At 37.2% G+C, this 13,365-nt stretch overlaps 1 protein-coding gene across 7 annotated transcripts in view; it reads left to right on the top strand.

Moving 5' to 3' along the window:
- adgrl2b.1 (adhesion G protein-coupled receptor L2b, tandem duplicate 1) overlaps positions 1-13,365 on the top strand; it is a 122,908-nt gene that overhangs the window by 28,369 nt on the left and 81,174 nt on the right. For all 7 annotated transcript variants that reach the window (XM_077242122.1, XM_077242119.1, XM_077242123.1 and 4 more), the window contains one exon: positions 7,581-7,794. In XM_077242122.1, coding sequence (XP_077098237.1) covers positions 7,581-7,794 — 214 coding nt within the window. The remainder of the gene's footprint in view (positions 1-7,580; positions 7,795-13,365) is intronic.

Below are 13,365 nucleotides of genomic sequence, written 5' to 3'. Positions count from 1 at the left end.
CCTTCCCAGCTCAGATGTAAATCTGGACTGCTGTTGGCAGTTCGTTGCTGAGACCAAGGTGAGTTTGAAAAAGTTGGAAATAAATAGTTCCTCTAGAGAGCCGGTAAGAGGGACACCATATTTCAGACTAGAACATAAAGCAGGCTTGACTTACGAAAAGCAACATCGAAACTCTGCTTGCTTTGCACTCTTCATCTGTGCATGTTTTTCCCGAAGAACAACAAAAGCTCATTATCAAAAAGTAGCTTTCTCTTCATCTGAAGTGACACATCTACGGATGTGATCAAGGCCACGTGGGCTGGCATTCAAATCCCCAAGGACACAGATTCTTGCCCTACGTCATTTCATGTGTCGTTGTCATTTAGCAGATCAAGGCCTGTTAACGGGGATCAGGCTTGCTGAGATGCTCAGGCCAACAGGTCCGTCAGCCTGGGAATGACTCACGCTTGGCTCTGCATCTGATACTGGATATAAGAAAGGAATTTAACAGGGAAAAATTATGTTTTCTCTTGAAAGTGCCAGGTGAAACATCTCATGCATGTTTTTATAATATTTAAATTTGTGCATTAGTTTTTCTTATAATGACCCCAATGTTTGGAGTTAAAGGGGAAAGGGTTCAGTTCCAGCAGGGCTCTACAGTGCGACCATTTTGCTCGCATATGCCCCTAAAAATCGATCCGTGCGAACCGGAAAAATGATTTACAAGCACAATGTGTGAGTAACTACAAGCTACCGTAATCGAAAACGAGAAGATAACTAAATTAAAAACTAGTTTTGAATGACAAAAACTATGACGAAAATCTATTGACATTTTCGTCAACGAATAAAAACTAGACAAAAATGTTAGATAGTGACGATTTGGGAAGCGATCCAGTCGGAACTGATGTCCTGCGTTTGTAGATGCGCATATTTGTCCTGTAGTAAGGACGTGCTGCTGATCTACCAGCGGCACACGGGTTCACATGCGCTGCGTGTCTCATGAAATATTAATAAATGTAAACGTTTGGGAGAATGAGTAGAGCAATCATATATATCTGAATAAGAGTGACGACGACGCATCGTTTTCTGTGCGCACACACCCGACTCGAAGCGTGCAGCCACACACACACACACACACACACACACACACACACACACACACACACACACACACACACACACACACACACACACACACACACACACACACACACACACACACAACGCGCGAGGACTGCATTTACCTCTCTTTCGTGTCTGAATGGACAAATACACAACATTATGTCGAAATGTCCGTTTTGGAGAGTATTCTATTTCCGAATACTATTTAGGACGGATAGTATGCGAATTGGGACGCAGCAGTAAACTGTGTCGGTTATGTCTTAAACAGTTGTGAGTGTATCGGATGTGCATCAGTGCAATTGGATCCGCATGTCATTGGACATGATCCGATGTCTTAAAGTGACAGTGAGTAATAAACCTAATGCAGTCTGTGTCCTTAATATTGATCAAGCAACAAAAGAAAAAGAGAAAAGCATTCACTGCTCGTTAATAGCTTTAATAAGGATTCATTATATTTCATTCATACAAATAAATATGTCTGCTGCTTGAAATAATAAAGAATGATGTATGCAAGTAGTTATAAAGAATGCATATCATTCATTGAAAGAAGACTATTCTACTTTAGGAAAAGTGCTTTTATTTAATAAGCACTTAAGTTTTTTTTAAGTCACAGTAGTTAAATCTGTATATGTATTGCATGTTCAAACTTTAAAATCGTTCATATTAACAGGTTATTAGATGTTTTCTCCGGGAGTATGTGGGTTTGGACATTTTAGAGAAATTCTAAATGAATGCATTACAATTGAACTAAACCCATTATATTTTAGTCATCTGAATTGTTTTATTTTTAGTCTAGTTTTAGTCGACTAATACTAGTAAATACTAATACACTCATTTAAACTAGTTTCTCCTCCATGTTGTGGAAAAAGCCTCTGGAGTGAAAGATGCAGATTCACAGTTGTGCCGATGTGCTCCTCCTCCTGAGAGCAACACGTTCCCCTTGTTCTGTTTTACTAAAGTGATTGTAAAGTGTGATTTATACTTCTGCATCAAAACGACGGTTTCACACCATAGTTGAACAGAAAGAGAAGGAGCACACACGTTGTGTTTTTATATATATATATATATATATATATATATATATATATATATAAATAAACAGTTTGTTAAACTCTGTTACTTGAACATTTTTCACTGCGCTCCTAAATGTCTTTGTGTGCTCCTAGATTTGTTCATTTAGGAGCACATGTGCTCCTTGGGAAAAACCTTAGCGTAGAACCCTGTCCAGTACATTACTGGTTTTTATCGAATATCACACAATATCAGAATGTTTTGTCCATGTTTTCATTTAAACAGTTAATCTCTGTTGTGCAGCACTTTTTTTGGTCCAAAAAATGAAAGGAGTTAATTTGGTTGCGTTTATTAAAAGCGTTAAGTCCCCCTGTGGTGATAATGCAGCTTTTAATGTTGTTTATATGTGTATGTGGTGTTTTTAATATGCTTTAAGACAAACCATGTGTAAATTCACAAGTCGACAGCATTGCTGAGTATTTTCTGCTTAAAACTGCAGTGAACCAAAGACAGTCTCAAAAACACGGTTTGAAATCGCTGGTGTTTCTGACGTCACAAACTACCTTGTAACCAATCAGATCAACGTGTGATCAAGGGATAAAATTGTTGACTACAGGGGGACTTTAAATTGGATTACTTGTTTTTTATAATAAATTTGTTTTAAATCATAAAACACACAATCTAGAAACATTTAAACAGACAACATAGAATAAAAAAAACAAACAAAAAACAACTTATTGTTAAAATAATAATAAATTGCTAACCTTATATACATTCAAATTGGTTAAACCATTAAAACAGGAAAAAACTTGGAACGTGGACCTTAAACACAAGGTCTGAGACTCTTTATTATTGTGTTTTGACGAGAATGTTTTCTGTAAACAGTGTAACGTTATTAACCCTTGTGCATCAATTAAAAAAGTTACACACAGGTACACAGAGGACAAAAATATCTGTGTCAAAAAACTGTCATGGAAATTTGAAGCTTGGGAGCACAGACTTAAGTTTGGTCTCATTTTAAAGAAGACCCTTGGCAGATTATTGCTGAAGTAAAAACAGCAAATTTAAAAAATGTCTCGGTTACTAATGTACCCTCGTTCCCTGAAGGAGGGAACGGGAGACGTCACGTCGAACGTGAGGGAATGAAAGTGAACAATTAATAAGTAAATCCAAAAAAAAGTTATATAGGTTTAAGTTTATGAAAATTATTTATAAACATTATTTTATATAAAATACATATTTTATGAAACAACTCTAAAATGGCTAGAAAATCAAAACCATAAATCTAACTAAGTTGTGTTCCACATTTGAGGTTGATATCTCAAAAAATGAGCTTTCGGTGAGATGACGTTTGGGCGCAGTGACAGATTTTCCCCATTGGATGCAGTAAAACTCCTCTAGTCACTCAGTGATTGGATTTTAGATTTGAGAGTTTTTCTCTCTCAATATTACAAACATATTTTTTTTATAAAACACATCCTAACCACACTCTGACATCCATACCAACACACCCACACAATTATCGTTGCATAATTTATCCAATCGGCTCTATAATATGCCGAAGCAGAAAACAGGAATAAAGGGAGTATTTGCTTTATAGGCCAAACCTGGAAAAATGGCTCCATCTGGTAAAAAATAGTAAAATATTTAATTTTGACGCCTTGCCAATAGAATGAAAGCCTCTTAACAAAGATTGCATCTTTTTATAGTTAAATGGCCCTGGGATTAAAAATTGCAGTTTTAATGGGTTTCAATGGGGACATTTTTGTCCAAAAGGCGCTGAGAGGGAGTATTTTGTGTACCGAGTGCAAAATAGATTTATTAAAGGAAATGGTGGTGAAATAGTAAAATAAAAATAATATTCCAATAAAAATACACATCTGTGCCAAATTTTATGCAGTTAGCATTAACACAGGCAAAGTGACCAAAAAAACAAAACAGAAAAGGACAAAAATGTCCATAAGGATGCAAAAGAAGCAGATCCAACAAAACTTGTGCATTTACTCTGGTTCAAGGGCAGTGTAAAGACTGAACTAAGTGAGTTTAAATGCATGACTGAGCCATGAGCGCATGGCATTATGGGAAAGTGTCATGTTTTTTTCCCCCTTCATGAAAGCAACAATCTGAGCAAGATTAACAAGAGATCAGCAAGTGTCTTAAGTTTAGTCCCGTTGTAATGTATCTCTCACTGTGATCACAAGCAAGCTCACGTATTCCAGGTTTATTTTTAAAAGGGGTTTGTGAAAAACAACAGGATATTCTGAGGATGCACATGAAATTGTTGAAGATGCAACTAAAAACTTTTCATAACTCTAAAATAGTTTAATCAAGAAATTTGACATGTTATCAGTCTGGCAAATCACAGAAAATGGATACCAACAGCCAATGAAATTCCAGCAACTGATAATTATTGGCCCCATCAGCCAATCAGAACACAGGGAATTTATATTTGTCCACATCATGTAGCTTCTGTATCCAGATCTGTTTTCCCCACACAATATTTTAATTACAAATGCACAAATCCTAAAACGAATAGATTTTGATTGACTAATCTTGTTACAACAGCATTCTGTTTAGATCTGCTCCTGCTGTGTAAAAGTTTTCTTTGTACAGTTTTTTCAGTGTTGAGCATTAATACTGAATAATGAATGTCCACAATGAAGAACTCTGTAGATGAGTGTGGAGAAACAGAAACCCTGGAGCGGATCTGGAGCAGCTCATACAGGACTCGGACTCTTCACACGGCTGGATTTATGCTCTTTCACACTCTCCTTTCCGGCTTCCCAGTACTAGAAAAGATATGCAGTGAAAGCTTTGAGTTGTTTATTCAAAGTGTTTCTAGTGGGTGTTCAAGGTTGGACTTTAGATTTGAAGTATATGAGTGTGTGATGGGATGAATGCTGCATACGACACGTTGACTTTTTACACGACATGATTCAATGGGGCATTGGTTAATGCATTATGACAAGCACAGAAATCATGTTCAATCTAGAAACCTTCATGGGGAAAAAAAAAAGTTTTAAAAAGTTTGATTCAGCAAATCGTTCCTAAGACATAAACCAATAACATTTTGGTAGATGCTTTTTAGTGTTTGTGTAAATAAATAGTTGTTAGATGCTATTTGTACATAGTGACCAGTACTATTGGCTGCTCAGTGTATTGTAGCATATTATATTAAACTGTATGTAATATCTACATATTCAGTGTATTTGACAATATTTATTAAAATCATAAACTGATGCTCCTTATTGGGACATTAGTTCTCCCTGTCCCAAAAAACCCCTCGCCTACCCGATATAAACACTTTATTCCTACTATTAAATACCCGTTAACAACTTTATTTCTTAACTTTTGTTTGAAATAAACGCTTCTCAGAGATGATATGCGATGGGAAAGGGAGAAGAACAGTCTTTTCAACCACACGGCATCATTATTATTTTTATGTTACAAATATTCAAAATATCACAGAAGTACTGGGAGTGTATAGTGTATAGAAGTGTATAGTTCGGGATAAACGCTGATGTCTACAGTCGTGATCAAAATAGAGTAAATCACCTTTAAAATGTAACTTGACGCTTCAAATAAAGAGTGTATTGATTACATTGTTACACCAGTAGGTGGCGACAAGTGACTGTTAAAATGTATTTGTCATTGAGTCATTCACTCAAGAGATTCGTTCAGAAACTGATTCATCCAGTCATGAAACAAGTCAAGTCTTCGTGAGTGTCATTTTGTTTTAATTATTCATGCAAATGAATAATTAAGTAAATTACATGTTATTTTGTTAAATCGTGATCTCTATTTGAAACCCCAAAAAAGTCTGATCCTCAATTCATCCAGAACCGTGCAGCTCTATGCGACATTACATTAATATCTCAAATATGGGATGCCAACAGAAAAACACCCCTTTATATTTTGGTCAGTAATAAACTCTTCCTCCCACACTTCACAACTTTCCCTACATCTTACTGAAGTATGACCAACCATATGGTCATAACCATAACGCCTACATTCACTATATATATTTATATCATAAAGTATGATGGCCTTTTGAGAAGATGTATAAAAAAACATGTAATTTGTATACTGGGTAAATGCAAGGATGTTGATATGGATTAAAAACAGTCTGAAAACATTTCTCTGCTTTGGTTGACACATGTTGTCCGTTGGACTAGAAGACAGATGCTGAGCCATATTCTTTATATGGGACTCATATGACATAATTTAACAATATTATTGGGACAGTAGCTGTAGACATAACACATGCTGAAAGTGCAGTTTGTAATTTTAGCCTATTTATGCTAGTAAATGTCTGGCAGATCAGATATCAAAAGTAGACTTGTGGTTAAAATGGAAGCCAATTGCTATTTATATTACAGCTGATACATTTCTAAAAGCTACTTAGGAATATCTAGGACTTAACATAATACTTTGTAGTTAAATTAATGAAAAAATACTATTGTCACGGGCTGGTTGAGGTAAACACGGGAGCAGGATCGTATTGGCATTAGTCTTTATTAACAAACTAAATAACACGAAGAAGAACCCGAGAGAACAGGTACACAAACAGCCACGCAAAAAGCAACAACGACAGACAAGGAACACACTGAAACACAGGGCTTAAATACAGAGGGAACAGACAAGTGAAACAAGACACAGCTGGGGCAAATGAACTGATAATGACAGGTTAACAGGTGAATTAACTAAACACTAAAGGAGGCGGGAAACTGGAAACAGGACTGAACCAAATACACAACGAACGGGGAAAACACAGGACATACATGTGACAACTGTAGCATTAGTAAAAACATCTTTCATTTAGTAGATTTAATTTATTTATATAAGATGCCATCTTACACCTAAACTAACTAACCGGGATAAAACTCACTGTGATTACTTTTATACAAGACCTGGCTGCAAAAGGACGACACACAAATGACAATTCAGTGTTCATAAGTCGACAGCATTGCTGAGTATTTTCTGCTTAAAACTGCAGTGAACCAAAGACAGTCTCAAAAACACAGTTTGAAATCGCTGGTGTTTCTGACGTCACAAACCACCTTGTAACCAATCAGATCAACGTGTGATCGTCAACGAGTGGATCTCTGAGTGAGTGAGTGAGTGGAGGCGGAGCTCATTTGCATATTCATAGAACCACGCATACTAAATGAGGCAAGGGTGTCGAGTTACATTCAGGATATTTTAAGGCATTATGAATTTTTTTAAGGATAAAACGTTTAAATATGTCATTTTAGTGATCAAAGATGATTTTTAAGGGATAAAATGATTGACTACAGGGGGACTTTAATTTTAAAAGGATATAAAGAAAAACAAAACAAAGTGTATCACTTTCCGAAATGGGTTCGTTCATTTCATCCATTGTTTTATGTTTGTCTGTGTTCTTGGGCATTGAACCTGAAATGTTTTTTGGCCCAGCTAACCTCGAATCTTCCCCTGGTTCCTCTCAGGCTTCAGTCGTGCAGCGCTGCCCTTCGGTCTGGTGCGGAGAGAGCTGTCCTGCGAGGGATACCCCATCGACCTCCGCTGCCCAGGAAGTGATGTCATCATGATCGAGACCGCCAACTACGGCCGCACCGACAACAAGATATGCGACGCTGACACGTTCCAGATGGAAAACATTAATTGCTACCTCCCGGATGCCTATAAAATCGTATCTCAAAGGTAAAGGTTGTGTGCCGAGCGTTGCCTGTAGTCCAAATGTGGATTTTATTTCCTCCTTTCCTATTGGGTTGTGGATCGTGTCGTCGTTTCTGTTAGTGCGCCGTTACAGAAAAGCTCTACACTCAAAACACTGCGAAAAAAGATTTTGTCTCAAAGAACTGGACGGAGATGAATACTAGATTATTGAAGAATGTTTTACAATACTTTGAAATGGCATGTTTAATTCAATGTGTTATTCGCCACGAGTGAAAATTTTAAATCCTACATAAAACAGTGTTATTGACTGAAGTTTTAGATGTTCTACTCAGTTCGTCCTGATCAGACGTTTTGGACCATATGTAGACCTGTCGCCTGATCATGGGTGTTCAGTCTACTCGCAATTATTTGAGAACCACATTTTAATCACATCCCATCCAAATATAGCACAGTTAAGTGCAAAGAAATGCCATCAAATGTGCGATTTCTTGTTTCCCTTTCCAGTACGATAGAGAGAATAAAGCAGATAAAGACAATGTTTTAAAGTAGACAAAGATAGTCAAAGGTCTGCCTTCATATTGTATATTAATATTTTAAATTATTATAAATATTAAATTATATAAATATTATTATTTATTATACACATATCTATATTATAATTTTTATACAACAATAAAGTAGCATATGGGCTTATTTTATTTTCATTTTTTAATAATTTGTTTTATTATATTATAATTTAAGTGGTCAAAGAAATGCCATCTTTCCAGTACGATAGAAAGAATAAAGAGGTCAAAGGTCTGCTTACATATTTTATATTATATTATACATTATTATAAATATTTATTTATATAAATATTGTTATTTATTTTACATACATATATGTTAGGGGTGTAACGATACACAAAACTGACGGTTCGGTTTTCCCACGGTTTTGACGTCTCGATTCGGTTCGGTTTAGAAAGCTAAAATTGCTTTTTTTTTCTTTTTTTTTAAACAGTGGTTTAATAAAAAAATTGTCTTTGTCTTTAAATTAATTCAATTACAATTAAACGTTTCACAAGGATTAAAAAAAATCTGCTAAATCTGTAAACTATATAGGGAGCCGCACATTACTATAACATTAAAGGTTGTAGCCTAGACTTTTAACCTAAATTCAGATGCTATTTATTTTTTAGATATAATAATCAACACACAACACATTGTATGAAAACATGTAAACTGAACATAAGGCAGTTTTTGCTTTAACTTGTGTTTTTACTTTAATTTGTTATTGAAATATAATACTTTACACAGTTGTCAGTTTCATGAAAGATATTTTAAACATACATTAAATAATCAAGATATCATTAACAGGTTAAGTAAAATATAATATATAGGCTAACATGGTGCATTTATTTAGTGCAAGAGTTCATTTATAGGAACCAAAGTTGTGGACACTAAATCACTTGCCTGTTGAGGTAAATATAATGCTAGTGACAAGCTATGCTGTTTTATTGACGTCTTTCCGCTGCTGAAACACTGATTGAGCGATTACACTAGATATGATGCCTTTCAGTAAGTATACTGCATCTGTCAACATACCTTCAGGTGTCCATTCTGTAACTGAGGAAGAGATGATCGCGTTTACCCGCGCGCCGCGCTGCCGCTTGTAATGAGGAGCCTAGTAGGCCTACAGCGATCTGTCACGCCACAGCAAAGAGCGCCAAAACGCCATTTATTGTTTGAATTTCGTGATCAAATAGACAGAATTTGAAGATTACACCTTGCTTATTATCGAAAGTAACAAAACACGGAGCTTGTTATTTGGTGTTAATGGTGGTTAGGCTACAAAACTGAATTCGTTGTGTACTGTACACATAAGACATGAGGTCCATTGAGCCGGGCTGGGCGGGGCCGGGGTAGCAGGGGGCGGGGCGGGGCGTGTTCGGTACGCAACGAGAGTATCTCAATTCGAATCGTTTGTTCTGTATCGCGGTTTTTCGGTTCGGTTCGAATATCGTTACACCCCTAATATATATATATATATACGATAGTGAGAATAAAGAAGATAAAGACAGTTTTAAAGTAGACAAAGATAGTCAAAGGTCTGCCTTCATACTGTATATTTTATTACATTATATTTAAATGATTTATTATATACATTTATATTACCCTTTTTCACACCAATACAGTAGCATATGTACCTATTTTATTTAAATTTTTTATAGTTTTTATTATTATATTATATATCATACGATTCCATGTAAACAACTAAATAACGCAAGGCTAACACTGTCAGGGACATGAACAAAACAAAATTAAGTCGTTAATCACAGTTGTTTGTAAGTCAGTCGTCAGCATGAGATGCATGACTGTGACCGGCCTAACCACATAACAGTGAGATTACTACGGTATATTCTACATGCGTTTTCCGCCACTTTGTTAGTGTGTAAATGTTTCTGTACTAAGCATGTGAATAAGGTCATTCAGATGATTATTGGTTGCTTGTTGCCGAACAGTCTTCTGTTATACTCTACACACTGTATAGCTTCGGCACAGCAGTGAGGGATTCACTCTTCCGTGGAGAGATCAGGGCTTAGAGAGAGAATAACAAGAAACACACCATAAGTTTTTGTTTTTGAGGCTGAATATGCAGCGTCCACCTAGATAAAGTCAGCATGAAACTTGAGTTGCAATAGTCTTCTCTATTGTGCCGTATATCCGAGTGGAGAGATTCTGCAAGAGGAAGTTATTCTGATTCAAGATTAGGAGGAACATGAATTTAATAAGGCTGTAGTCAAGACCACCTTTGTCGAGTCCAAGGAAAGTCCAAGACCAGGACTAGTGGAGTCCAACCAGGACAGGAAAAAAAGTCTTATGCACGACATTATCAAGACAATCATTTTGGGTTATTATTTGTTGATCTAAAAGCAAAAACAGTGTCACATCACCCAGGATTTTTAAGTTTTGACATTCCCCTTGATATCATATAATCTTCTAATCTAAAGAAAACAGAATGATGACATATGGTGATACCTCATAATAGCAGTGTTTCAGTGTGGATCTGAAAGCCGCATCCAGATAGCCCCTCATCACAGGCCATTCTTGAGACTCGCCCTCGAGGGGCCGGCTTATCAATACACCGTTCTGCCGTTCGGTCTGTCCCTAGCACCCGTACATTTACGAAGTGCATGTACACGGCGCTTTCGCCCCTGAGACTCTGGGGAGTGTGCGTGCTGAATTACCTCGACGACTGGCTGGTTCTGGTGCAATCGCGGCTCACACCAGAGCAAATAGGCGGCTTTTATGTGTGCTTACTGCGAACATAATAAAGACACCTGGACTCGGTTGAGACCAAAAGCAATATTTGGCATATTTGGAGACCGAGACAAGTCCGAGTCCGAATACCAGGGAGTCCGAGACAAGTCCGAGACCATAGAAAAACGGTCTCGAGTCCGGAATTAAACTAATTTGATTTAGTCCGTACTACAGCCCTAGAATACAAGAAAATGTGCATGGATCAACCATTTTTCATTTTTGGGTGAACTGTCCCTTTAAATGTGACATTATGCCCTTTCTCACAAGAACAAGATGTAATATAAATCTATGGTGTCCCCAGAATGTGTCTGTGAAATTTCAGCTCAAAATATCATTTATTACAGCTGGTCAAATTTGCCCCTTTTTGGGCGCGAGCAAAAACGTTATGTTTTTGTGTGTGTCCCTTTAAATGCAAATGACCTGTTGCTCCGCCTCCGTTCAGAAGGGGGTCGATACTCCAAAAATAATCTCACTCATCCAAAATCCCAGAAATAATGTCCCCTGTAATGGATGTTGTTCTGCTGGTGACTGACTTAGTGAGATTGCCGGGGTCGAAGATAAACCAGTGGCAGTGGCGGCTTCATATGGACATGTGTTCCTCTCAGCTGATTGGTTGATGTGATCTCACCTTTACCTATGAGCGGCACCACAGAGAAGGATATTCGTGAGTTGTATTCAGTGCTGGGGGATTTGAAAGTCCTTCAGGGTTTTCTTCTTTTCTGTTTTATAATCCCTGTCAGAATAGCTTGCAGCCGGCTCCGAGATAGAGTTAATGAAATTTCTTGTTTCCTTAATTATTTTTTTTTCCCGGTTTGCCCAAGGCCAAGCTGTGTCTGCTGGTTAACATCTAGGATGTGTAATAATTTCGAGTTGTAGAATGTGATGCAAGGAAGGTGCAATTAACAAAAATAATATAAGATGTCTTTATGCCGAGCCAATATTCATGAGCTTAATGGACACATAAGGAATATAAGGGTTTGGAAAAGGTCATGTAGGGTCAAAGGTGTCTAATGTTGAACAAACTCAGTATTTTGGCTAATCGACCCTTCGCTAAGCCACGCCCGAAAACCGCCACTGGCCAATCGTGTCTTAGCAACCGTAACTAGGCGCGGGAGGTCTGGCAAGCTTTCGAGCGAGGGAAACATGCCGAAGCGTTGTGCGTATGGATTGTGCTAATCTTATACCCGGTATCCTAAAAGTTTGGACGGGGGAGTGGAATTTTTTTCCTTCCCGAAAATTCAAAAGCCAAGGGGAGAAATGATGTGCGTGGATCAAGCAGTGTGAGACCCCATTCACAACTACATGTCCACAGGATTAACAAAAATGCTTGGAAGTTGGAAATAATTACGGTTCTTTATTCATAATGCACAGGTTTTAACGTAAAATTAAACGTTTAAAGACAAGACGGAGGCTCACTGACATACTTTAAAATATATTTCAGCATAATCGACGGCCTACTAAGTTACCCCTGACTGAGTAACTTTAACCCAATCCTATCGCGGCTCTCCCGGTGTTAGTGTTATTCCACAAGATTTATGGATCAACTGTTTGATTTATAATTATTAGATTAGTTTCACATTTCACTTACCCTACTGTGCACGAACACAGCTGTTCCTCGATCTGTGTGTTTCCCATGTGAATGGTCAGCGTATGAGACGGCGGCTGCTGCGACTATAGGCTTTAGCTTCAATTTTTATTAAATTATTCTCTAATCGGTTGCATATTATGTCGTGGATATATCCCTCGAATGCACACTGTAGTCCCTTTTGTCTTGCTCTCTCAGATATTTCACATGTTCGCCAAAAATTACTAATTATCTCATTAGGAATGTCTGACCCCGGTGCACACACACTGTAATAGACGTGCCAGACGCGAAAGCTTGACAGGCGTAGCAACAGTAACTAAGGAGGGCGGGGCTTATCGAAGGGTCAATTCATATGAATTTGTGCCATTTTGTATAATTTTGTCTGATCTGTTTACACCCCACTGCATGTTAGGTTTAGAGGTGAACAATTCTGCTTATTGTATTTCTAAAAAATTACGTTTTCATACAAATCACATTATGCAAATGTGTATGAAATAGCCAGCACATAAAATATTTACGTTTTCTCATGGAATAGATTTGGTTGTGTTTGATTTCTGGGGCGTCTCTTCAAACTTGATTTGAATATTTATTTACTCTTATTTGTTAGAGAAGCATGTTGTGCCAATATTGGTCTTTTTATATCTAATATTGGCTAATTTAAGCAGAATATAATAGGAATATTGCGCCCTGTCCAAACTCTCTGGACTGTGCAT

Source organism: Siphateles boraxobius, unplaced genomic scaffold (assembly GCF_051911475.1).
Source record: "Siphateles boraxobius isolate OS27281-9 unplaced genomic scaffold, OSU_SipBor_1 25, whole genome shotgun sequence".
In the NCBI taxonomy this organism is placed as follows: Eukaryota; Metazoa; Chordata; class Actinopteri; order Cypriniformes; family Leuciscidae; genus Siphateles; species Siphateles boraxobius.
This window is presented reverse-complemented; position numbering and strand designations above follow the sequence as displayed.